General features: G+C 40.3%; 1 protein-coding gene across 3 annotated transcripts; it reads right to left on the bottom strand.

The window, feature by feature from the left end:
* Window positions 1-9488: 9488 nt before the first annotated feature.
* CARD6 (caspase recruitment domain family member 6) lies at window positions 9489-26940 on the bottom strand. 3 transcript variants are annotated; one of them, XR_006585599.1, is made up of 6 exons: window positions 26172-26940; window positions 24521-25078; window positions 16702-18386; window positions 10734-10797; window positions 10357-10531; window positions 9489-9619 (listed from the first exon to the last, which is right to left on the bottom strand). XR_006585599.1 is itself a non-coding variant. In XM_045037731.1 (4 exons), exons 1-4 carry the CDS (start codon window positions 26452-26454, stop codon window positions 10508-10510), a joined length of 2550 nt encoding a protein of 849 aa, XP_044893666.1. In that variant the 5' UTR covers window positions 26455-26940; the 3' UTR covers window positions 10376-10507. The 3 variants fall into 3 exon arrangements, 2 of the variants coding, with proteins under 2 accessions (XP_044893666.1, XP_003981489.2); XM_045037731.1 differs by lacking the exons at window positions 9489-9619; window positions 10734-10797 and having other exon boundaries at window positions 10376-10531; XM_003981440.6 differs by lacking the exons at window positions 9489-9619; window positions 10357-10531; window positions 10734-10797 and having other exon boundaries at window positions 15144-18386; window positions 26172-26937.
* Between the last annotated feature and the right edge of the window lie 421 nt (window positions 26941-27361).

A 27361-nucleotide genomic window follows, 5' to 3' on the forward strand; every position in this document is an offset into this window, starting at 1 on the left:
CTACCCTATGACCCAGCAATAGCACTGCTAGGAATCTACCCAAGGGATACAGGAGTGCTGATGCACAGGGCACTTGTACCCCAATGTTTATAGCACTTTCAACAATAGCCAAAATATGGAAAGAGCCTAAATGTCCATCAACCGATGAATGGATAAAGAAGTTGTGGTTTATATATACAATGGAATACTACTTGGCAATGAGAAAGAATGAAATATGGCCTTTTGTAGCAACGTGGATGGAACTGGAAAGTGTTATGTTAAGTGAAATAAGTCATACAGAGAAATATAGATACCATATGTTTTCATTCTTAGGTGGGTCCTGAGAAACTTAACAGAAGACCATGGGGAGGGGAAGGGGGAAAAAAAGTTACAGAGAGGGAAGGAGCCAAATCATAAGAGACTCTTAAAAACTGAGAATAAACTGAGGGTTGATGGGGGGGGTGGAAGGGAGGGGAAAGTAGGTGATGGGCATTGAGGAAAGCACCTGTTGGGATGAGCGCTGGGTGTTGTATGGAAATCAATTTGACGATAAATTTCATATGAAAAATTTTCATATGAAAGAAAGAAAGAAAGAAAGAAAGAAAGAAAGAAAGAAAGAAAGAAAGAAAGAAAGAAAGAAAGAAAGAAAATGAAAATGGGTCTGGGAAAATCTTCCCATACAACACCAAGCAATTCTAGGACACAAGTAGGGTGCCTGAGAATTCAACTCAATTCTGACATTATCCACTAGGAGATAGCACCAGATTCCACAAGTTGAGGGCTTGGTCCCATAAGACTGCCCCCACACCCACCCCACTTCAGCCTCCAGTTGTAAGTCCCGGCTGTTACTTATGTTCCAACAAACTCACTATAAAATGGAGGTTCCAATGATCCCCTCTGACTTGGGATACCAACCTCAAGCCCAGGTTGTTTCCTATACTTATGACTGACTGCTTATAAATTAAAGGTTCCTATCACCCCTTACTCAGGTTCAGTTAATTTACGAGAGAGGCTCACAGAACTCAGAGAAACATCTTACCAGATCACCAATTCATCATAAAAGCATATATGACTCAGGAATATCCAGATGGAAGAGATACATAGGACAGGGCATGAGGAAAAGACGTCTCCAGATGCACCACTCCCCCAGCACCTCCACCAGTTCACCAACCCGAGAAGTCTCCAAACTCAGTCCTTCCGGGTTTTTATGAAGGCTTCATTACATAATCATGATTGATTAAATTATTGGCCATTGATTCAACCCCCAGTCCCTCTCTCCTCCCTAGAGGTCAAAGGGTGGGACTGAAAGTTCCAAATCACAGGGTTGGTTCCCCTAGCAACCAGCCCCCACCCTTAGGTGGGGTCGGAAAATCACCGCATTAACATAACAAGACATACTTATAAGGCTTTCATTGCAGGAAATTCCAAAAGTTTAAGGACCTCTGTGCCAGAAAAGGGAAGAAGACTAAATACATATTTCGTCTTATAAATCACAATATCACAGAGCCCTTGTGCTTGTCCTGTATAATAAACTGAAGAAAGTCATCTAGCTGCAGTCTAACTAGAAATAGCAAACAAGAGATTCGTGTAGAATACTCACCACACTGACCACATGAACCACTCTCCTTTGAGAAAATTCTGGTGTCTTTTACCCAAGGCAGCTCATATTTGTATGATGATGGCACGGAAAGCTTTAGGAAAAGGAACCAAATGTGATCACACCCAACCATTGGCCCTGATGCTCCCACATATTGGTTATTTGAGTTTGGCCAGGGAAAGAATGACTGTTATTTGGGATCCAGACCAATCAGATTTAGAAACCATCTAATCAAAGTACTATTTTGTAAGGCCCCAAATTATGTCTAAGTATTTATTTGGACAAATTATGGTCCCATTTGTACTTATATCCTACATACCATGTTGCACAACAGAATATTTTCAGTTATGTTCTATGCTGGATATTGTGTTGTAAAATAATAAACAGAGAGAACACATTTTAGAAAAGACCTATGGAAAGGGAAAGCATGAGTTTTGACAGAGAAACTGGCTTCCTTACCATTTTGCCAATGATTGGCCATGGATGAAAGAACTCTTTCTTCTTATCTCTCTTGCCCCTTCCAAATGAGAAAAAATATGTGAAAGTCTCTAATCAGGTGCCTGGCATGTTGCCAGAAATAAACGTTAGTTTCCTTTTCTTTTCCATTAAGCTTCACCTCCCCAGCCTACCTGGTATGCTTTGGAATATATTAAAACCCATAAGTAAGCTACAAAAATAGCAACCTTTGGAACACTAACTAGAAATTATAAGAGAGGTAAACTATACACAGAAGACTTGAAACAATTAATGTTATTCCAACTAATGTCATTGAATAACTGGATTTGAGACTGTTTTTGGTCCCCTTATGTTCATTCTCCCCTTTTTATGTAGTAATGGAAGCTTAATGTGGCAACTGGGCACCTGATGATGTGGCATAAAGACTACATTTTATAATCTCCCTTGCGGTTAGGCAAGGACACGATGCTAACCTCTGGCCAAGGAGATTCCAGCAACAGGGGTGTGTGCAGCTTCCTGGAAGAGACCTTACCTCAGTCCCACCCCCAAATCACAATAAAACCCCAAGCTGGCCTCTCTCTCTGTTCTCATGCCATTCTTGGCCCACCTGGGAGGCCTGCCCAGGAGGCTTTCTATCCCCCAAAACTTCAGTATGTATTTTTTATATCCTTTTGATATAAAAGGTACATGGCATACATGTACCAAATTTTGGGGGTGCATTCATTAAGATATAAAAATATATAATGAAGCTTTCTGGGGATCTACTTTTTTCTGGTATCTAAATGTTTAACAAGAAGTTTTCATAACCACCAAGACTTGAGAAACATTTTTCTAAAGCCTATAAATTATACAGAATGGCAGACCAGTAGTAGGCCAATGATGTCACAGTCAAAAGAAGAAAAGAAGAACAAGAAAAACTTCTGGTTTCTCATCTAGTTACTAAATGTTTGCTGAGCATTTAGTCTGAGCTGTGACCTATGTCTCGGGGTGCAGCAGTAAACAGAACAGACAAAACTCCTGTCTTCATGGGTCTTATGCTGCATATTAGTGTGAGAACATTACAATACAATTGAGAGTTTTCAGTGGAAGGGTTGTGGGGGAAGGATGCTTGTCAGTGTCATTCGGGGAAACACCTACCCTTATTTCCTCTCAAATAATAATGACGACAAGAATTATCATCAATATTTTGTGAGTAATTATTCTGTGCCAGGCAGTGTGCTTAGCACTTCATACATGTCACCAGGAATTTCAGTGCAGGCATCGGCACTGATTTGTTCCCCGTTTGACCCATTTGGGCATAATACAAAGAGCACTGTATATGAATTCAGAATTACTTACACTCAGTTCCTGATTTAACCATTTGCCGGCTGTGTGATCTTTGGAAGTCACTCAGCTGTCCTTACTCTCTATTTTATTAAATAGGAAGGAATATTGCCTTTACGCTGTCTTTCTAGAGTCATGGAGAGGACCAACTGACATCTCCCATGCTAACCACTTAGGTAGCACTCAGCACATAGAAAAGACTTGATAAATATCAGTCATTATTACTAAACTATTTAAGATTTTATTATTAAATAGAGAGTAAGCAAAAAGACATTGCACTATAAAGTTAGCCTCATGGTATGGATTTCACAGGGCACCAGGGTTTTCTTCGTGTTAGTTTAAATTTTTCCTCAATAGAAACCACACAATATAACTTACACTCAAATTATTTTTATCTTATTTATTGTATTAGATTATGAAGCTAAGATTATACTTTATTGCCTCATGTTCCATTCTTAAAACTCTGTATCATTCTTCTAGCGGCAGAAATCCAAATGTAGATTTTGCTACATAAATATCTGCTAGTAGAAAATTGGAAAAGAGGGATGCCTGGCTGGCTCAGTCAGTTACGCCTCTAACTTCAGCTCAGGTCATGGTCTCACGGTTTGTGAGTTTGAACTCTGTGTCGGGCTCTGTGCTGACAGCTCAGAGCCTGGAGCCTGCTTGAGATTCTGTGTCTCCCTCTCTCCGTGCCTCTCTCTCTCTCTTTCTCTCTCTCTCTCTCTCTCTCTCTCTCTCTCTCTCTCTCCCTCCCTCCCTCCCTCCCTCCCTCAAAAGAAAATTGTAAAAGAGTACTTATTTTATGTAGTGTCTTCCAGCTCTGGGCCAAGATATTTTTTAAAAACTTCTTTTGGGGCACCTGGGGCTCAGACAGTTAAGCATCTGTATTAGATTATGTATTCAATTATTAGATTAATTGAATTTTTTCAATTAACTAAAGAAATAATTTTTTTAATTTTTTTTAACGTTTTTTATTTATTTTTGAGACTGAGAGAGACAGAGCATGAACGGGGGAGGGGCAGAGAGAGAGGGAGACACAGAATCGGAAGCAGGCTCCAGGTTCTGAGCCATCAGCCCAGACCCCGATGCGGGGCTCAAACCCACAGACCGTGAGATTGTGACCTGAGCCGAAGTCGGACGCTTAACCGACTGAGCCACCCAGGCGCCCCAAGAAATAATTTTAATTATACAAAGTTTAATATGTCAGCTCAGATCATGATCTCACAGTTTGTAAGTTCAAGCCCTACATCAGGCTCTGCACTGACAGGGCAGAGCTTGCTTGGAATTCTCCCCCTCCCCCTAACTCTCAAAATAAATCAATAAACTTTAAAAAATAAATAAATAAATAAAACCTCTTTTAATATCAGTTATTATTACCAGCATAACTGCAACATTATTGTCAACCAACTTCATAAAATCACATTGCATAGGTATCATATTTCCTTAAGTATTCTAGGTTTTTCTAGTCCTTTATAGACAATGTGAGATTGTACATTCTTTACATATATATCTTTGCACACATCAACAAGAATATATGTAGGACGATTTCATAAAGTAAATTTACTGGGCCAAAAGTTACACGTGTTTAATTTTATTTCTAATATATGTAGTCAAATGGCTTTCCCAGAGGTCTGCAATAATTTATACTCCCACCAACAGTGGAAAAGCCTTTTTACCTACCACCTCTATTAACATAATCTTAAAAACTATCACTGGAAGAGGGTGAAATTAATGGCCAAAAGGTGGCTGCTGAATTACTTGTAAATTTTAAGTATGTATCTTTGTTTCCATCCCCTCTATAAAAATAAATAACTGATCTCTGAATATATGTAACTTTAGCCTCCACATTTGATATGTATTAAACTGTTAAAGAATTTTTTCAATTAACTAAAGAAATAATTTTAATTATACAAAGTTTAATATGTCAGCCCTAGATTGGAAAGAGCTGGACAGACCTGGTTTTAAATTCTCTGTATTGTTGTTGATGTGTTAGCGTTCAAAAGGCCAGAAGATGGCAGTATAATGATGTTTTTCCTAAATTTTAAAGAAAAAATTTAGTAGGAAAATCTGAAGATAGATAGATTGTTCCCATTTTTATATTCTCTTTTCTTAAAATGATGCAAGATCACGAGTTTCAAGCCACTAAGAAATGAGCACAGGAGCCTTCACACATAGGAAAGAGGAAGAGTGACCAGGTGGGAAGGGCACCCAACAGGCAATTTGAGGACTCCTGCTTTAAATTTCGGCCCTTTGGGCAAGTGCCTTACTCTCTACATTTTTGGGGCATCTGGGTGGCTCAGTTGGCTGAACATCTGACTACTGATTTCTGCTCAGGTCATGATCCCAGAGTCATGGGATCGAGCCTTGTGTCAGGCTCCACACTGAGTACAGAGCCTGCTTAAGATCCTTGTTCTCTCTCTCTCTCTCTCTCTCCCTCTGCCCCTCTCCCTTGCTCATGCTCTCTCTGTGTCTCTCTAAAATTAAAAAAAAAAAATTTCTTGTAGGTGAAGTCATCTAGCAATGCCCACCTCACAAAACAATTGTGAAGGATTAGCTGCAATATATAAATGTGTGCAGCACCCTGGAGCACTACAAATGAGTGAGCATTCTGGTTACAGTACTTTATAATTTTTTTTAATATTTATTTATTTTTGAAAGAGAGAGAGAGAGACAGAGCCTGAGTGGGGGAAGGGCAGAGAGAGAGGGAGACACAGAATCAGAAGCAGGCTCCAGGCTCTGAACTGTCAGCACAGCTCACAGACCTCAAGATCATGACCTGAGCTGAAGTCGGACGCTCAACTGACTGAGTCACCCAGCTCAACTACTGAGCCTCTGGCTACAGTACTTTTAAAAATCCTTCTCCATTAGAGATACCTACTGAGATATTTACAGTTGAAATGATATGGCTATCTTGGGTTTGCTTTTAAATACTTTTTTTTTTTAATGTGAAGGTGTGAGCATAGATAAAACATGATTCACAAATTATTGACCACTTTTGGAGCAGTTGTGATGGGGTGGTTATACTACCCTGTTTGTGGGTATGATTTTACTTATTTATTTTTATTAAAAAAATTTTAATGTTTATTTTTGAGAGAGAGACAGAGCGTGATGAGGAAGGAGCAGAGAGAAAGAGGGACAAAGAATCCAAAGCAGGCACTAGGATCTGAGCTGTCAGCAAAGAGCCTGATGCAGGGCTAGAACCCACAGACTGTGAGATCATGACCTAAGCCAAAGTCGGATGCTTAACTGACTGAGCCACCCAGGTACCCCTTGTGGGTATGATTTTTAAATGGCCATGTACATGCACACACCTCACTGTGGCTGAAATGCACAGAACAGGTTACAGGGAGGCAATGGCAGAGGCAGAGAGGGTGGCTGGTCTGTGTAGGAGGTGACAGTGGCTTAGGCTGGCCTGATGGTAGTGGAGATGTTACTCAAGTGTGGGGACTCAGAATACTATGGAGATCAAATTGACCAGACTTCTTGGTGACTTGGGGATGGGTGCGACAGAAGCACTTGCAGGAGAAGTCCTGGAATTTTAGCTTTATTATGATGAGTGGGGTCGAGGGTGGGGTACAGCTTTCGGAAGAGTTCTCTTTGCCCAGGTTGAGATTCCTATCAGGCAACATTATGGAATTGTCAAGTCTGCAACTTGGTGGTGTTCATGGCACAGATCAGGCCCAGAAATGTAGATCTGGGATTCAGAGTCATGTGGATAACATTTACAGGGGCACTGAGTGGTGTCACCGAAGGAGTGAAGACATATAGAAGGAACCTCAGAACAGATGTTTAGAGACTGAGCATCAATATTCCCATGTGTATAACAGAATCATCATAGCGCTATTGGAAAGATTACATATGATTTTTGTTTGCAAAACACGGTGAGTGTTCAATACCTCATTCATTGTTAGCAAATGACCTCTCCTACTTCCCTGTAAGAAGCAGAAAACAAAGGCCATCAGGAGGCTACTGCCCTGCCTTCAAATCTGCTTGTAAGTCTATCATTCATTCTCTTTCCTTCCAATGTCATAAGGAAACAAATTCCCTTTCCTCTTCAAAGTCCATTTTTCCCAACAGGCTGTCAGTTCTATCCCTCCCACCACTTCTGGGACATTGCCTTACCAATTATGACATTCTGTTTTATACTTTGTATTCTTTCTCCTTTATAGGCTTTTCCTCTCAGTCTACAAGCATGAGTGTATTCCACCTTTAAAAAAAAAGTCTTCCTTATTGCTTTTAATGATTTTTCTATAGAACGTGCTTCTCTGTTTTTATTATGCATATGAAAATCAGGGGATCTTGTTGAAATGCAGGTTATGATTCAGCAGGTAGAGAGGGAGTGCAGAGCTGAGAATCTGTTGAATGCTGATGCTTGTGCCACTGGTCCACAGATCATACTTTGAGTAGCAAAGTCCTGGAGCAGTGGTTCTCAACCTTGACTGTATACTGGAGTCACCTAGAAAGCCTTAAAGAATGTTCATACCTGGGTGCCATGCCTTTGACATGGGCTGTGGGCTTGGCATCAGGCTTTAAAAATAAGTCTCCCTAGAGGCCCCTGGGGGCTCAGCTGGTTAAGTGTCCGACTCTTTGATCTCGGTCAGGTCATGATCTCACGGTTTGTGAGTTTGAACGCCTCGTGCTTGGGATTCTGTCTCTCCCTCTCTCTGCCCCTCCCCTGCTCTCACCTGCTCTCGCAAAATAAATAAATAAACTTAAAAAAAAAATCTCCCTGGATGATTCTAAATGCAACCAGAATTGAGAACTCCTGCTTTCCAGAGGGTGGCATTACAAGGAACTTCCAACATCATATATTTCCAACAGTGTCTGAAATCTTTACCAATACTATGTTAACTTGGATGCAAACAAAACAAAACAAAAAGGAAGATGGATCAGAAGAAAATAAGGGGGAAAGAAAAAAAAAGGAAAGTATGGGAAGAAGGAAGGGGGAGAAGGAGGGAAGAGGATGAGAAGAAGAAAGGCTCTTCTTGGCCAAATAAGTAAAGCACTTTGCTTCTCAATCAAATTTCCTGAAGTGTCCACTTCCTCACTTTCCATTAACACCTTGACCCTGTTCAGCTTGGCTTCTGTGCCTTTATCTCCCTAAAACTGAACTGACACCGAGCACACAAGGCAAGGGCACATGTCTCAGTTCTTACCTTACTGGTCTTGCTGAGGTATTTGACACTATTAGCCACCACTGGAAGAGATCCCACAGACCTGAAGCAACATGCTGGCACTCATCATATTACTATGCTGTTTTTCTTCTTTCTTGTGAGCTACAAAAGAGAATAGCAAATTGTGAATGATTTTTGGTTATCGTTAAGCTTTTTCAAAGCTCTTGCAAAAAATTCTGCATTCAAAATCACTATGTCCAACCTAAAAAAGAGAATTAAAAAGGGCCAAAGCATTTTTTCCCTCTTTGAAGTAAGCTCTCAACACTAGGGACAAAATTCGACAGGTCTGCTTTCTCATACAAGAGTTGAGGGGGGAGTAGGTGAGCCCACGACCAAACAGACACTTGTAAAAAAGAAGAAACATTTTTCACAAAGAACTTGCGGCAGTTCAAGTCCTTCACGACGCATAGACTAAGATAGCATTCAAGCGCAGGGAAAACCTGCGAAGCAAAAGAGCAGGAGTGGGCAAGAAGGGTGTCCCACCACCCTGCAGGTCTGACATCTGGAAGGCAAAACGAGGGAGCAGGACTTGGTTGGGGGCAGCAGTTGGGGCAGGCTGGGGGGAGAGCATCAGACCACGGTGCAGCTCAGAGAAAGTCTCAGAACCCAGAGCGGACAGAGGTGGCCCGCTGGAGCGCCCCCGCGTGGGGAGGACCCGCCCGGCTCTAGCTCCCCTGCCCTGCAGAGTCACTGGCTGAGAGCAGCCGGCCCGCGTGTGCTTTGGGGAATCCTGCAGTGGACCCTCAGGCAGCACAGGTGGATCCGCGGTGAGCGGAGAACCGAGCAGCACACCCCATGGCTGCCCAGGACCCAAACTATATGGGCAGTTCTTCGGGTAGTTTTCAGTATGATTGGGACAGCAGAATAATCTTTGACAGGTCTTCCTCTTAGCTTCTGAAACTTTCATCTCATTCCTGATCTTCTTAAAAGCATCCAAAGTAGGTCCAGTCTAAAAGCAAGGAAATTGGCCCCGATTTGATAAAATGCCCAAGACAGACTGCGCTGTCCTCTGGAAACACACCCCAGCCAGGGTTTAAACCACACCCCTCTTGGCTCTCCTCCATCTGGTCCTCCTCCTGGCGCTCTGTTCCTGTTGGGATGGGATTTGAAGTACTAATTAATATGCTTTTTTATTAAGAGTTTTTCCTCCTCTCTTACCTCATCCCTTAACCCAATCCGGCCATGAAAAGTGGGACAGACATTAAAAGTACACAGTATTCAAATCTCTCTTCGGGTTGTATTGCTCATCCGCGGGGCCCAGAGGTGGGAGTGGGGAATTTGCCAAGAACTGGGGGTAGGGAGCAAGGACCAGTCTGGGGGACACACACACAACATCTCAGTATCCTGACTATTCTCCTTTCTCTCTGCTTTTCCATCCCAGAGAAGTTTATCTAGTTTGTGAGGCCTAGAGACATGGGAGTGTCAAATCAAGACCCAAGCCCAAAATCATCTGCATTAATCCCTAGCAAAGTCATTTTGCCATTAGTGAAAGAATAATATGATCTATACTGGTGACATTGGACAAGAGGAAGAAAGGGCCGAGGCTTGATGCGAAAAAAAAGTCATGTCTTAGCCATGCAGCAAAGAGAAAGAAGCACATTTTGAAAAGTAAAAGGACATTTTTAAATTTAATCAGGTACAAAACTTGCAGACAAAATGTGAAGTGTTAGATATAGAAACCTATAGGTAGAACAGAACAGTCCTAATGTTAAATGGCTAAAACTTTTTACCTCATTATCACCTCCTTCCAACAGCTCTTAAGTGCACAATTTTCCAGCAGGAGATGAACAATGAATTTAATGAGAATGATAAATGAAGGGAAATTACCCCAGACCGGATTCCTGGTCCAGATGAAAATTTCTTTCTCTGAGCACCTGAAAACGGGTTTGCAGCCTGGGCCCTCTCTGGGTTTTTCAGAATGTGGCCCCAGGATCTTCTGCCTCAGTGGGAGTCCCTGTTAAAAGGCCATTCCTCAGGCTTACCCCAGACTTACTGAGCCAATCTGTAATACACAATTTTATTATTATTATTATTATTATTATTATTATATTATTATTTTTTTTTAACGTTTATTTTTTTTTTTGAGACAGAGAGAGACAGAGCATGAGTGGGGGAAGGCCAGAGAGAGAGGGAGACACAGAATCTGAAACAGGCTCCAGGTTCTGAGCTGTCAGCACAGAGCCCGACGCGGGGCTTGAACTCACGGATTGAGAGATCATGACCTGAGCCGGAGTCGGACGCATAACGGACTGAGCCACCCAGGCGCCCCTGTAATACACAATTTTAACAACCATGTTGGGTGATTGTTATGCATGCTCATGTTATACAATCACTACTTCTGAATTTAAGGAAACTTGCCAAAAGAGTGTGAAGAATGCTAATACCTGGGATAAGGGAATAGTCTAGTTTGTATTTCTATTATAGAATAATAGAAAACATTATGGCCCTTGTGTATAATTTAGGATCAGGAGCAGACAATACCCTGATCACAGCAGCAACCTTATTTTATTTTATTTTATTTTTTTAAATTTTTTTTTCCAACGTTTATTTATTTTTCAGACAGAGAGAGACAGAGCACGAACGGGGGAGGGGCAGAGAGAGAGGGAGACACAGAATCGGAAACAGGCTCCAGGCTCTGAGCCATCAGCCCAGAGCCTGACGCGGGGCTCGAACTCACGGACCGCGAGATCGTGACCTGGCTGAAGTCGGACGCTCAACTGACTGCGCCACCCAGGCGCCCCTACCTTATTTTATTTAAAAGTTTTTAAGGTTTTTATTTATTTTTGAAAGAGAAAGAAACAGAGCATGAGTGGGGGAGGGGCAGAGAGAAAGAGGGAGAGACAGAATCGGAAGTAGGCTCCAGGCTCTGAGCTGTCAGCACAGAGCCCAACACAGGGTTCAAACTTGGGAACAGCGAGATCATGACCTAGGCTGAAATCAGATGCTCTGCTGATGGAGCCACCCAGGTGCCCCTGGGCCTCTGATGTTCTTGATATTCTATGATATTTAGGCAAAGTGCTGCTTCTTCTCTTCTTCCTGGATGCATGGCCACCCACCTGGTGACTGCATTTCCCAGCCTCCTTTCCAGCTACATGTGGCCATATGACCAAGTGTGGGCCAATGGAATGTGATTGAAAGACAGTACACAATTTCAAATCATCCCTAACTTAAGTCAGGCTACTCTCTGGAATATGGCTTTTCTCACATTCTGTGAATTGCATCAAGGTAACGAGAGTGACTTCAATCATACGGAAAAGGACAATGTCCAAAGAAATGGAGTAACAAGGTGGTAGGAACTTAGTTCTTGATGAGCCCTGTGGAGAAGAGCTGCTCCATCAGCTTAGACAGACTGTATTGTTATATACACGAAGGAAAAATTAGCTCCCATATAATTTAAGCCACTATATTTTTTGCCTTGCCTTTGCTATCACAACTTACTTAGGCTTTACCCTAACAAACACTAAGAACTACCCTTGAGCAATTACCACTTAGAAGCACCCATTAAATCAGATTTCTAAATCCTTGGCAGTCAGTGTCATGTTTATCTTCCCCAACAGACACTTTGCTTACATGGACCCTATATAGCAAACATCAGAAAGGGAGCTATACCTTACCAAGAAGGAGACTATAAAAAATTCTAAGACATAAAGAAATGCAGAAGGTCACCATGCATGTAGGTAAAACACAGATTTATGAGGATAGTGTGATTTATGAGGCAGCTTTGTCCCTATGGCCAGACTTTGTATGACATTGGAATATACTCCTTTCCAGCATCTCAACAAAGAACACACTTTTTCAATGTTTTTTACAAAAGGTAATCTTTATTGGTTTTCTTGTAAAAAATATAAATTGACTTAAGGTGTTTAAGAAAGGATTTTCAGGTGTTGAAAGAGGCGTCATTGGGTAGACTCTTCAATCTGCTAACAGCAACAACAAAAAAAGCCAAGTACAAATTGAATGCTCTCAATTTAGTAAATGACACACATATAAACAAGTGGTTCTGAATTTTTGCACATTTGACTTATAACACTTGAACTTGTGCATTATACAAAGATGCCTTTAACTATATTTCATGTCCTGAATTCAGACTTTCTTAAGTCTGGAAAACCAATATTTTATACTATTTATACTGCCTGTCCCAAAACAGACTATATTTATACTGCCTGTCCCAAAACAAACTAGACTATTCCCTTATTTGATTTTGCCACATTCAACCATAGCATAGACTTGAATATGTAACTGAGTGCTGTCTATAAATATACACAAATAGAAAAAATTTATGAAAATCTTATTAGTGAATCAGAGGGCTACATTACCCTCTGAGTTAAGAGACTGCAGACTATTTTTATATTCCTTTGTCTATTTTTGCATTTTCAAAACTATATATAATTAGCTTATAGGTTTTTTGTGGGTTTTTTTCATTTTATTTATTTTAGAGACAGAGCACAAGAGTGAGAGGGGGAGAGGGGCAGAGGGAGAGAGAATCTTTTTTTTTCTTTTTATTTAAATCCAAGTTAGTTAACATGTAGTGTAATAATGGTTTCAGGAGTAGAATTTAGTGATTCATCATTTACATATAATGTCCAGTGCTCATCACAACAAGTGTGCTCCCAAGTGCCCATCACCCTTTAGCCCATCCCCCCACCCACCTCCCCTCCAGCAACCCTCACTTTGTTCTCTGTATTTAAGAGTCTCTTATGGTTTGCCTCCCGCTCTGTTTTTATCTTATTTTCCTTTCCTTCCCTTATGTCCATCTGTTTTGTTTCTTAAATTCCTCATGAGTGAAATCATATGGTATCTTTCTCTGACTTATTTCACTTAGCATAATACCCTCCAGTTCCATCCACGTTGTTGCAAATGGCAAGATTTCATTCTTTTTGATCTCTGAGTAATATTCCATTGTGTATATATACTACATCTTCTTTATCCATTTGTCAGTTGATGGGCATTTGGGCTCTTTCCATAATTTGGCTATTGTTGATAGTGCTACTATAAACATTGGGGGGGGGGGGCATATGACTCTTTGAATCAGCATTTTTGTATCTGTTGGATAAATACCTAGTAGTTCAATTGCTGGCTCGTAGGGTAGCTCTATTTTTAATTTTGTGAGGAAACTCCATACTGTTTTCCAGAGTGGCTGCACCAGTTTGCATTCCCACCAACAGTGCAAAAGAGTTCCACTTTTCTGCGTCCTCACCAACATCTGTAGTTTCTCGAGTGGTTAATTTTAGCCATTCTGACAGGTGAGAGGTGGTATCTCACTGTGGTTTTGATATGTATTTCCCAAGAGGAAGATAATCTTAAGTAGGTTCCATGCTCAGCACAGAGTCCGATGAAGGGCTCGATCCCACAACCCTGGGATCATGACTTGAGCTGAAATCAGGAGTCGGACGCTCAACTGACTGAGCCACCCAGGCACCCCAATGAGCTTATAGTTTTATAATAAAGAGGAAACAGACTTATAGGGTCTCACAACTATAGTAGGATTTCTCATTCTCTTTCCATGTCTCCTCAGTTCCTGCTCCAATGCCTTACACATAATATATGCTCAATAAATAAGTGCAAGAGAAGGAAGAAGGGAGAAAAGAGAAAAGGAAGGAAGAATGAAATGGAAAGGGAGAAATCTGTTAAGTGCCATCTGTTTGCCCCTCCAGGTTCACTCTCCACCTTGCTCTGAACCCTAAGACTGATCAACATGAACTGGCTAAGTGGGTTCCTTGTTTCCTGGTTTCTGGTTGGCTTTGGCCAAGGGAATGCACCATCAGATCGGGTGTGGAATAAATATTTATTCCCCGGAATTACTCCCTGTGGGTCACTGTAGCCTGCTGTCCCCCTCAACCAGCCAGACCCAAGACCCTTCCTACACAGCTCTTCTGACTGGAGAAAGCACTGACCCCTTCTCTCCCTTCAGATCTTGGGGTGACAACGTGCCTCACACTCACATCCAGTGTGCTGCCCTCTCTTTTACACTGTTTATACCTCTTGTCCAGTCCTTTATAAATAGTCCCATTATTAAACTCTCCTAAAGGTGTCCGATTTGAATGAACCACATATGTATAGTCATGACCCAAACTGACACAGAATCTGTTGGTGACAAAGAGCCCAACAAGTTCTCTCCTCCAATAACTAATCTTGAAGAAATGTTCAGAAGAACATTTTTAAAACATCACTAATATTGCTCATTTCAAAAGTTTAAACAACAAAAAGATTATTTTCATTGAGAAGCTCCACTTTAACATCAAAGATTTTGTAGTCATGATAGTTATGCTTTTTCTCTTGAAAAGACAAATAGAAAAATCTACATGCATAGTCCCTTCTTTCTTCATCCTTTCAATAACCTTTAGAGATTTAGCACCCTCTAAATACTCCATATTAATTGCTTAAAACAGGCACAAATGAAGGATACCTATTATAGTATGAGAATGTTCTCAGAGATTAGTTATTCCTTTTTAAAGATCATTTCTTAACTATGCATCAATATGATTTTTTTCCCTTGGTGTCCTTGAAGGCAAAAAAGAAAAAAAAAACCCAGGAAAGACAAGCAGGGTTATTTTAGTACTTAAAAATTAGTATTAATTTTTTAAAAATCAAAATCCAAAAACCAGAGGTCTTAATCCAATTTACAAATCTTATTATTTTATTTCTACATCTAGTGAATTTTAACATGAATCTTTAAAGTGACCTTTTAATAATATTTGATGTCATTTACAATTAAACTTTGCTTAAATATTCTAAATTTAATACATTCCTTTTACTTATCCTTCTAATTAGCAGAACTTACCTGTATGTTTAGGATAATAATGAATCCAATGAATTAAAATTGTAAATTTTGTAAATCTTAAGTTCTGTTAAACATTGCAATGCTTTTTACAAGCTTTGTAAACCTATCTTAATCTTTTCAACTTAAAAAGTCACAACTCTAAAATTAAAAACTCAAGTATACATTTTAAGTTGGAATCTTGAGGACAATGTATAATATCCTCTAATAAGCCAAATTATCTTAACTATTACAAACATTTTAAGTATAAAACATAGTCAAATCATACCCAAGTTAATGCAAAATAATTTATATCATTGGTTGTTAGTTCATTATTTCTATATGTAAGGGTCAAATGAGAGAGTTATATTATCCAAGCAAATTGGAACTATTATCACAAGTAAGTTGATTTAAACATCCCCCAAACAAACAAGGTTATCTGCTTAGTGGCTGATATTGACCACAAACTTTTGACCAAGACACCTCTGGAGCATCCAGCATTTAGAGCAATTTTTGTTCCAACAATCAGGCAGCCTGAGCCTTATTTTATGGGGTGGTCTCAACAGCCCCATTCCTCGGATTCAGGTTATATATCACCTAATACTCAGGGTTGGATTTAGTTCATTTATTTACTCCTCGATTCTACTCCTAATTGTTTCATATTTTTCCTGTTGGGAAAAATCATTCTTACAAATGTTTTAATGATACCGTTTAGGTTGTGTATATCTTTTCTTTTTCTGTGTCATGCTAATAATAGTGGTCTCTTACCATGACTACCACTCTTCTTTAGGTTACCACATGATAGCAATGGTCTGGGTTAAGGATATGTTTCATAGGTCTCTAGAGTAAGCACTTTAATGTTTCCCAGGCTTCTTGGGCCCTGCTCTTGCATGGTATGCCTTAGCCTGTGCAGGACTAGTCTTAGATGACTTGGGTTGAGTGGCCCTGGGCTGAGAAGGCTTACACTGGGAGAACTGGGATGGGCATGGTTTGGGCTGAGTGGGTTTGGGTGGACAAGGTTTAGAGTGGGAGGGGTGGCACTCAGTGGGTTTTGTTTGAGTGGGTTTGGGTTGAGAGGGCACAGGTTGAGAGTGTTTGACCTGGGATGGCTTGGGCTGACTGGGTTTGAACTGAGAGCTGGGTAAACATTTGCTATTGGACCTTTGGAAGGCTGGATTTAAAGGCCCATCCTGTGTCTTCAGTTTGGCTCCTTGATGAGAGGCAGGCCTTAAAGGGTTTTTTGTGGCTCCTGCTGGTTGAAAGGCCTGAGGGTAAAAACCTTCAATATGGGATGTTGTTTTCATAGGTTTCCCAGGTGCCCTTGGTGGCTGTGTTCTATGGGTGTAACCTTGCTTAGGCTGTGGCTTCCCAGCTGCTTCTGCTGGCTGCAGACCTAGGGAGTGGGAGTGACCTACCTGGGAGACCACTACCCCAGACCTTTCAAGAGCTCCTGTTGTCTGTGGTCTCCTGGACCAGGCACGTACATGCTGAGACACAGGTCTTGGTAGTCCTCCAATTGTTTTAGTCATAGGATGTCCCAAAGCAGTTCTTGAAAATTTCGTGAATCTTTCAGGTGAATAAAATCTCTGGGGCTGGAAGTACCGAAACCCAAAACTTTTACCTCGACCATAGGCCCTTGTTTTCTGAAAGGGCCAGGGACGGAACCACTTAGACCTCTGCTCTGACCAAAAGTGGGAGCCCGTAACCCAGGGGGCTTTCAAAGAAACGTGGCTAAAGTTCCCTCCAATTCTGGTTGGTAAAGGACAGTTTTCCAGACGAGGCACGAATCCTGGGAGGAGGTAGAAATTCTGGAGATTCTGGCTAGCCCCAGATTCTCCAGGCATCACAGCTGGGCTTTCACATGAGCTTTCTGACTGACTGGGTCTTTGTTGTCTCTCATCTTTAGCTGTTCCAGACAAATTTTCACTAGGGGGGGTTTGAATCCCCTGAACATTCTCAAAGTCTTGGTCTACCTGGATTCCCAACTCCCTGGCCAGGGAGCCCATGTCCTCCACAGACACACATCTGAGCGAAGAGGACATCACTTCCTGGAGAGCAGCTTGAAGACCCTCAATATTCTTCCCTCTCTCCCCAGGTGCCTCCCCCTTCCAAAACAGTAGCTGTGATGGCTTCAACTTCAGAGTCGTCTGGAAAAGCTGTGTCTCTTCACTCTCCTGGGCCTGGGGACTGAGGACAAAGTAGAATCTCTCGGTGGCAGCTTCTCCTAAAAACATTAGCAAGTCCCACTCCTTCTCACCTAGGTAGTCAGTGAAAAAAAACACAGCTGAGGAAACTTCCACCAAGAAACCAAACTGTGTCCAAAAACTTTCTAGATCTCCACGAAGGTTGGCCAGAGCAACAGGCTTTTGGAAAACACTAGGATTTTCCATTAGACCATCGCTATCAGGAAAATGCCACATTATCTCTACCAGGCCGTCAGAGATCTGCCGGGGAAACACCGGGCCAGTAAAATCCTGATGGAGAAAGACTTTGTGTGATTTTAGTTGGTCAGAGACAAGCAGTGTGTTGAGGATTCTGGACTTGGAGAAGCTACAGTATCCTAGGCGCACAAAAGAGATGACAGGCATCTTCATGAGAGTCAGGCACTTTTCTGTATCCCCTGTAGGCCCTCCTGAAGATTGTGCTGACCACTTCTTCACAATGCCCTTCATGGCCCCCAGCATTAAGATGCTTTTGTTGTTTTCTGCATCTGGCAGGAGCAGGGGAAGAGCAAACCGGCACTGATACATGTTTGACATGACCTCGCGTTGCAACGAGCTGTCTGAACAGAGCATAGATGCACAAAGAACATCAAAGGGATTAATGGTTTGTATGTCTCTAATTTCCAAATTCTCTACTCCAGTCAGCAGTTCCTCTTTGTTACCCTCACCCAGGACCTTGTGTCTGAGGATTGTATCTCTGGCCGTGACATCCAGCGCTTGAACTTTCATCAGGAAATTCCAGGCTAAGTCTCCTGGAGTCTCAGGTGTCCACATACATCCTCGATCTAAGGAGAATTGTTTAACAACATCTGGCAGAAGCTTTCTGCTCCTATCCATGTTCAAACATGACAGGACATCTTTAAATACCTTTTTTCTTTCTGTAGGGAAAAAGATACTCAGTGAATGTCACATTCAGAATCTAAGCTACCTTCATTGACTTTTAAAATTAAGTGAGTAATTGACTTTTTCGTTGTAAGAAGATGGAACGATACAAATATAGTGAAAGTTCCTTTTTGCCAGTCTGCCAATTCCATTTTCCTTCTAAGAGATGCCAATATGTTACGTATATTTGCTTCCCATCCTTCTTCTATGCAAGTATATAGGTAATGCATGAACACAGAGAAATATATCATTTGGTTCAGTGGATGCTATTTTATTTTTACATAAATCATATCATCCTAAATAAATGATTCTTCGACTTCGTTTCACTCAATGGTATTCTTTGCAAATTCTTCTAAGTCAGTTCATACACAGACTGACTTAATTCATTTTTAGCTAATCCATCGTACTTCATGATTTGGACGGACCATTACTTATTTAACCATTGTCTACTGATGGTCATTTAGGTTTTCCAATTTTTTGGCTAATGTTTGTATGCAATGATGAAAAACCTTGCTAATATTCCATGATATGCACACGTGTATGAGGAATTCTCTAGGATGATACTGATTTGTTTTTTTAATATTTTTTAATGTTTGTTTATTTTTCAGAGACAGTGTGTACAGGGGAGGGGCAGAAAGAGGGAGACAGAGGATTCAAAGTAGGCTCCATGCTGTGAGCACAGAGCCAGATGCAAGGCTTGAACTCAAGAACGGTGAGATTATGACATGAGCCGAAATCAAGAGTCTGGTGCTTAACTGACTGAGCCACCCAGGCACCCCGATACTGGTTTCTTTTTCTTTCTTGCTTGCTTTCTTGCTTTCTCTTTCTCTTTCTCTTTCTCTTTCTCTTTCTCTTTCTCTCTTTCTGGTTTTTAATTTCTTTTTTTAATGTTTATTTATTTTTGAGAGAGAGACAGACAGAGGATGAGTGGGGAGGGCAGAGAGAGAGACAGAGAGACACAGAATCCGAACCAGGCTGCAGGCTCTGAGCTGTCATCACAGAGCCTGACACTGGCTCCAACTCACAAACCCCAAGATCATGACCTGAGCCAAAGCTCGACCCTTAACTGACTGAGCCACCCAGGTGCTCCTGATTTCTTTCTTAAATGTATCTCTTGTTACAGTTTGGAGAAATGAAAGATTTTATGTCCATTAAAGTTTCCTCAGAATTTATGTGCTGTACCTACTTTCTCTTAATCTCCCATTTCCTAAAATACCTCCTAACCACTTCTTGGGAATACAGAGATAGTGCTTAGAGAAGAAGGTCAGAGAGCACTTTTTTTTACTCCTGGTAGTATTTACTCCTGGCAAACAAGCATAAGCTTCTTGGATCCCCTATAAAATTAGCCTGGTAAGAAACAACAGAAGTGAGAGAAAGGTATGGATTTCAAGGATTAACAAAGATAACTAAGAAATCCTTGGACAGTCTAAAAGTTGCTTCAGGTGGAATATGTGTTGGGCTAAGAAGGTAAGGGAGGAGTTGGGGCTAGTAAAAAGGGTTCCCAGGGGAGGCAGTAAGAGGCTAGGTTTCAGGAAAGCTTTTAGGTCCTGCTCTTGCCTATCACCTATTTTGCCTTTGGACAACAATCCTCTGTTTCTTCAGCACAAAAACTGGTACCCACACAGCCCAGGCCAAGTAGTGACAAGGTAAGGACTTGTTAGTCTTTCCTGACTACTACAGAGCTCATCTGGATACCATACCCAGAAGCAACAGAGTAAACAAATCTTATACAGAGCAACAATGATACAATCAACAAGCACAAAAATGGATAAAAAGAAAAAAAGTTAAGAAGCAATAATATCTAGAACCCAATATATGTTTGTAAACTTAAAATTTATGAAAATACCCCAGCTAAGGCAAAAAGAAATGATTTTAGCTGCCACCTACTGAAAGGAGATTCTTGAATTTGAGTCCAATGTATAAAGCCTTAGAACCAATGGAAGAGTAATAAAAACTTTAACATATATGTACTTGAAGTGTCAGAAAGAGAGGAGGGAACAAGTGGGACAGAAATATATATTTAGATAAATAATGGCTAAAGATTTTCCAAATTTGGTTAAAAATTTTTTTACAGATTCTGCAAATCCTAAGGGGGATAAAAACAAAGAAAATCATATCTAACTATATAAGAGTCAACTGCTAAAAAAAATTTTTTTTAAGTAGAAAAATAACACTTACAGGGAACAATGATAAAATAACTGTAGACTTAGCATCAGAAACAATGGAAGCCAAAAGACAGGAATGGCATCCATAAAGTGCTGAAGGCAGAAAACCTGTCAATCTATAATTCAATATCTAGCAAAAATATCCTTCTGGAATGAAGGCAAAATAAAGACATTTCTCAATAAGCAAAAAATAAGAGAATTTCCCACTAATGGACCTACACTAAAAGAAATTTAAAAATAATAATAATAAATAAAAATTCTTCAGGCTAAACGGAAACAACATCACATTAAATCTTAGGTCTTCAGGAAGAAAGGGCACAGGAAACGGTAAATATATGGGTTCCTGCCGCTGGATGAACTCAACTGTAAGCTGGAAGGGAAGGGAGCTGATCGCTATAGTCTATACACAAGTTGACCTTATACAGTGCAGAGCACACAAAGCAACACCATAAGCCTTCCTGAGACTTAGATTTGACACTGTGATTTTTTTTGTCATGAAATTTAACATAACAAAAAACATAATGATGTTTCTCCTTTGAATCAGATACATTTGGATTTTTTTTTTGAGTTCCTAGCTGCATAGACAAACAAATATTACAGAGGAAAAAGACAGAGTTAGCCTCATGCCTCCAGCCAACTAGACTGGATTGGTTAGCTACTAGAATTACATTGCAAGTCAGAACTACATTATTACTGAAACTTTCCTTGACATGTTTTACTAAAGGTGCTAGATTAATTGCAGAAAATAGCCCCAATTAATGGCTTTCTGGATATATTTTGGATTTCTGCAATATTACTTTGTAAGAAGTGGTATCTGTTTTTCCCCAACTCTTGAGTATGTCACAACTGTCTTTGTGTGACATACTCTGGCCAACAGAATGTGGCAAAAGTGATGGTGCTATGGGTTGAATTGTGCTCCCCACCAAAAAAAAAAATTCTGTTGAAGTCCCCAGTACCTCAGAATGTGGCCTTATTTGTAAACAAAATCTTTAAAGAGGTCAAATTAAAATGAGGTCATTAGGGTGAGCTCCCATGAAGTATGACTGTTGTCCTTACAAAAAGGGGGAATTTGAAAACAGAGACATGCACAGAGGGAAAGTGATTGAAGACACACAGAGAGAAGATGGGCATTTAAAGCCAGGAAATAACTGAGGCTACCAGAAACTAGAGAGTAGTGGAACAGCTCTTTCCCTAATGCCTGCAGAGAGCCCTTGACCCTGCTAACACCTTGGTTTCAGACCTCTGGCCTCCATAACTATGAGACAATAAATCTCCCGTTGTCCTAAGCTACCCTTGTGTAGTGCTTTCTTCAGCCCTAGGAAACTAATTCAGATGGCATGATAGTACTAAATCTAAGCCTTCTCTTCTGTCTCTTTCTCTCTCTCCCTCTTGCCTTCTCTCATACTCCTGGGTCCTCTCCGTAAGAATATGCCCCATCTAGTCCGAGAATAAGTCCAGACTAGACTGCCAGAAGACGACAGACTAGTCTATAGCCAGCTGACCACAGACACATGAGAAAACTCAGGAAAGACCAGAGGAACTGCCCAGCCAACTACAGACACATGAATAATAACACACACTTATTGTTTTAAGCAACTGAATTTTGATAAGCTCTATTATTACACTAAATAACTGACATAGAAAAGAAGATCATACAAAGTAAACAGTAACATGCAAGAAACACATCATAATATTAGAATGTTACCTATAGAATAAGGGGAATGGGGAATAAAGAAAAAAGGGAATAAAAAGACATGGGGCTTTTCACAGTATAATGATGATACTATGCAGTGAATAATTAAGTCAACCCTATACGATAAGTGAAATATGTAAATAAATTTTAAAAATTAAGAATGAGCCCTAGGGCACCTGGGTGGCTCAGTCATTTAAGCATCTGACTTATGATTTTGGCTCAGGTCTTGATCTCAGTTTGTGAGATAGAGCCCTGTGTCAGGTTCCATGCCAGCAGTGCAGAGCCTCCTTGGGATTCTCTCTCTCCCCCTCTCTCTGCCCATCCCATGCTCATGCTCATGCTCTCTCTCTCTCTCTCAAAATAAATAAATAAACTTAAAAAAAAATGAGGCCTAAAAATGACTATGGATTGGGAAGGTATGAGGGTGGAACAAGAATTGTGTTGTAAATGGAATATTACTCAGCCATTAAAAAGAATGAACTCTTGGGGTATATGGGTGGCTCAGTAGGTTAAGTGTCTGACTTCAACTCAGGTCATGATCTCGTGGTTCATGAGTTTAAGCCCCACGTGGTGCTCTGTGCTGACAGCTCAAAGCCTGGAGCCTGCTTTGGATTCTGTGTCTCCCTCTCTCTCTCTTTACCCCTCCCCCACTCATGCTCTGTCTCTCTCTCTCTCTCTCAAAAAGAAATAAACACTAAAATATTTTAATTAAAAAAAAAGAATGAAATACTGTAATTTTCAATGACACAGATGGAGCTAGAGTGTATTATGCTAAATGAAATAAGTCATTCAGAGAAAGACAAATACCATATAATTTCACTCATATGTGGAATTTAAGAAACAAAATAGATGAACATATAGGAGGGGAGAAAATAAAAAATAAAAAAGAGAGAGGGAAACAAACCACAAGAGACTCTTAACAATAGAGAACAAATTGAGTGTTGATGGAGGGAAGTGGGCAGGGGATGGGCTAGGTGGGCGATGGATATTATTAGTAGGGCACTTGTTGTGATGAGCACTGAGTGTTGAATGAAACTGATGAATCACTGAATTCCACTCCTGAAACCAATATTACATTGTATGTTAACTTACTATAATTTAAATAAAAATTTGAAAAGAAAAAAAAAAAAGAATTGTGTTGTAGGTTAAATTATGTATCCCTCAAATTCCTATGTTGAATTCCTAACCCCCAATGCCTCCGTGATATTATTTGGAAATAGGGTCATTGCAGATATAATTAGTAAAGATGAAGTGTTAGGGTGAGCCCTGATCCAATATGACTAATGTCTTTATAAAAAGGGGAAATGCACCCCTAGAGAACCTAGAGACCTAGGGACCTAGAGAAATGCACCCAGGGAGACAACTATGAATGCAGACGAGAGGGATATTTTTACAAGCCAAAGAATGCCAAAGATGTCCAACAAACTGCCAGAAACTAGGAACAGATTCTTCTTTACAGCCTTCAGAAGTAACCAACCTTGATTTCAGACTTCTGGCCTCCAAACTGAGACGCCACATTTCTGTTGTTTATTGTTTAAGCTACCTCCTTTGTGGCACTTTGTTACAGCAGCAGTAGCAAACTAATACAAGGTGTGATGAGGAGGACATTACTCCTCTCCTACCTAGAACTGGATGATGGATCCCCACGATTTGGACTGAGTGTGAGACAATAGCTATGTTTCTTTCCCTTCTCTGCTCAGAAGTTGGTGATATTTATTTTCATAGACAATATCTCTCCAAATGAAGCATTTCTAACATTTTGAATTTTCATTCAGAAATATTCCAATTCAAGATACCAATATAATTTCCCTTATCAAGATGATAATTTATGACTGGATCAAGCCAAGTACCAATATTTTGGGATCTTATCCAATTATTATAAGCTCCTCTCTGATTTTCACTTCAGTAGTTAGGCCCATAATCTCCATATCCCTCTGACTGGTCACAAAGGCACTGAAATGACTTAAGAGGCTTAATTTGAGGCTTAATTTGAGCAAAGTTAGTGGTTAGCAACTTATATGTACCATGGAGGTAACTGCAGAAACCTGTAAGCTGACAGTCAGTATTTAGTTTTGCTTATATTGTCCATCATTTTGTAGGGCCTAGGTCTTCCTCTCTGTCAACCCCACCCATAAGGAAATTCCAAACTAGAGAGGCATAAGGAGTTTCTGAGTAGCTGCTTTTCTGGTGCCTTTCCTTACCCCTCCTCCCCATTGTGTCGTGGAAACCTAAAAATAAGTTGTGGCCCAACTACCACATAGTATGGCCATACCTTCCATCTTTTTCTCCTCCTCCGCTGCGAATGACATGCCAGTTTCGGAATCCTCATAACTCTGTTCTTCATCAGAGAACTGTGTGGTCTCTGAATATGCAGCGCCCTCTTCGCCATCATAAACACCGTGCTCTGAGTCATTATAATCCTCTTCTTCCACAGAGGTTTCTCCATCTTCAGAGTGTCCAACAGATTCAAAATATTCCTCTTTTCCTAAGTACAAAGAATCATCTGGCTCCTCATATCTCTGTCCATCCTGTAAATACTCAATGGTTGCTGGAATTTCATATTTAATGTTCTCAACTAAATGTGGCAATATGCCTTTTGGTGTGTTGTATTCCTCCTCATTTTCCCTTGAGGACCAAGCAGCTCCCTTATAAGTAGTTTTCGTGTCCCTGAAGCACTCAGAAATTCCCACATCCAGGTGTTCTTTCTCTTTGAAGGACACTGTGATTTCAGGATTCTCGGGCTGTTTCTCTCCAGAGGAAAAAACATCTTCTGAATTCTTGCTTATCCCGATAGCTTGAAGAGGTTCTATATTCTTATGTTTTAAAAATTCTGAAAAGCACAAGAAAGTTGGGGGGGGGGGGTATTTTGTTTTTTCAAATTAACAAAAAGACCTCGAAGCATCATCTCTCTTCTTTATTTCAAAACTGGAGGATAAGAATACCTAGCATCTCCCAGACAAATAACAAGTCAATTGTCATTCTTTCTCTCACTGGAAAAAAATCAGATCACATTCCTACCTTGCTCAAAAGTTTGGCTCTTCATAGCAAACTCAAAGAGTACATGAGTGAAACAGAAAATTTGAATCCTATAAATAGTGCTGACTTGTGGATTTACTGTGACCCAAAACCAAGTCAGATTTCCTAGGGCCATTGCTGATGAAATCTGATCCTAATAATTTCTAATTGGGAAGCAAATAGCTCTAATTTGGAATAGTAAGTTCTAGAAATAATAATATCTATTTCTCTAAGCACATGGGTCCTGTCCTACATTACGGACTGTTAACATGAACCTTTTTGGCTGAACCTCTACCTCTCTAATACCTCTTGAAATAATCTTCAATATTTTTTAGATTTTTAGAAAAAGGAGCTACATCTGTCTCTGGTAGTAATGTACAGAGTCACTAAAAAATCCATTCTGGAAGAATTACTCCCTCATCTGCCACTAATTATCTTTAAACATTGAAGAATTAGCATTTCAATTGTTTCAGAAGAGTAGGCTTCTGCAGGTATTCTTATCACAGAAAAAAAATGAAGTTACTGATCCACCATATAGGTGTGCTACAAAATCATGTTTCTGATATTTCCAAAATGGCTATACTAAGTGAAAGATGCAGCATTTGGTCTTGGGGTTGTAAAACATCCATGAATTTACTTATTGAATAATAAGCAGTTTATACTAGCACTAAAAAACCGCAAGTTTTGGATACAGTTTGAACAAAATCTTATCAATCCCCTAAACCAAAAAAATACATTGTTCCCTGCTTTTAAAATCCTGGACACTTTTCCCCTTTTTCATATGCTAGTGAAAATTATCTCCAGGAGAAAGACAAATGAAAACAAAAGACAATAATGTTCTTTTTTCAGGGAATCTGCCTTGTCACTCTTACTCTTACCCCCCAAAAAAGTACAGAAATCCAACTTACCGTTTTGTAAGCCACCAACAGTAGCTGACTCTGGAAAAGTACTAAGTAAACACTTGAGAAAATGCTGACAGCTCACCTCTCCCCTTTTCTGTACCAAAATTAACAGCTTTCGACTTTTCTTCAGGGGATCTGTAACATTCTCCAGAGTCTCATACTCTTCCTCAGAAATCAGCCCCCGAGAGGTTAACGAATCTAAGACAGAATCAGGATCGTGTTGGAGGATTTCAAGTAACTTTTTTCGTTCTTTTTCTATGATCTCTGAAGGAACACTCCTGGCAGCCATTGTTCCTGTGTCCTCTAGACCAGGAAATGGATTTTGAAACCGTTCCAATAGTAAATAAATACAGGTTTAAAAAAAATGGCAAAGAGTAATTCTATTCAGCAAAGATTAAACAGGTCAAAGATATCTAGCATTGGAGAGGGCAAGTACAAACAAGTGGGGGGTGGGGGGTGGAGCCAGCCCTAAACCCAGCCAGGCCTGCCTCCCTATAGATTATTTATCTGCTCTTTTGCTCACTTGACTCAGTCTCATTTTGACTCAGCCCCAGTGTTAATTCCTCTGAGAAGTCTCTCCTGAAATTTAGTTTGGACTAGGTATTCCCTGCTCGGAGCTCTATTCGTGATAAGAATGAATTGATTAATTCTTTCTGGAGAGAAATCCTGCAATATGCAGCAATAAATAAATAAATGCTGATAGATAAAAATACAAATTAAGGGGTGCCTGGGTGGCTCAGTCGGTTAAGTGTCTGACTTTTGATCTCAGCCGCGATCATGATCTCAGTTCCTGAGCCTCATGTCATCAGGTTCTGTGCTGGGCACGGAGCCTGCTTGGGATTCTCTCTCTCCCTCTCTCTGCTCCTCCCCTGCTTACACACACACACACTCTCTCTCAAAATACATAAACACTTTAAAAGTAAAAAATAATACAAATTTATACCTTTCAACTCAGCAATTTCACTTCTAGAAAATTTCTTAAGGAAATAATCAGACAAATGCCCAAAGATACATGTGTAAGAATCTTCGTGACAGCATTATTTATGATAGCAGAAAAATTTTAAATAACCAAGATTTAAATAAAGTGGGCATTTGTGGAATAAATGTTGATACATCAACAGTGAAACAGAAAAGAACAGCTTACAAGGACAGGGCACCTGTCAGGCTTAGTAGAGCATGCTTAGTAGAGCATGCGA

Source organism: Felis catus, chromosome A1 (assembly GCF_018350175.1).
Source record: "Felis catus isolate Fca126 chromosome A1, F.catus_Fca126_mat1.0, whole genome shotgun sequence".
In the NCBI taxonomy this organism is placed as follows: domain Eukaryota; kingdom Metazoa; phylum Chordata; class Mammalia; order Carnivora; family Felidae; genus Felis; species Felis catus.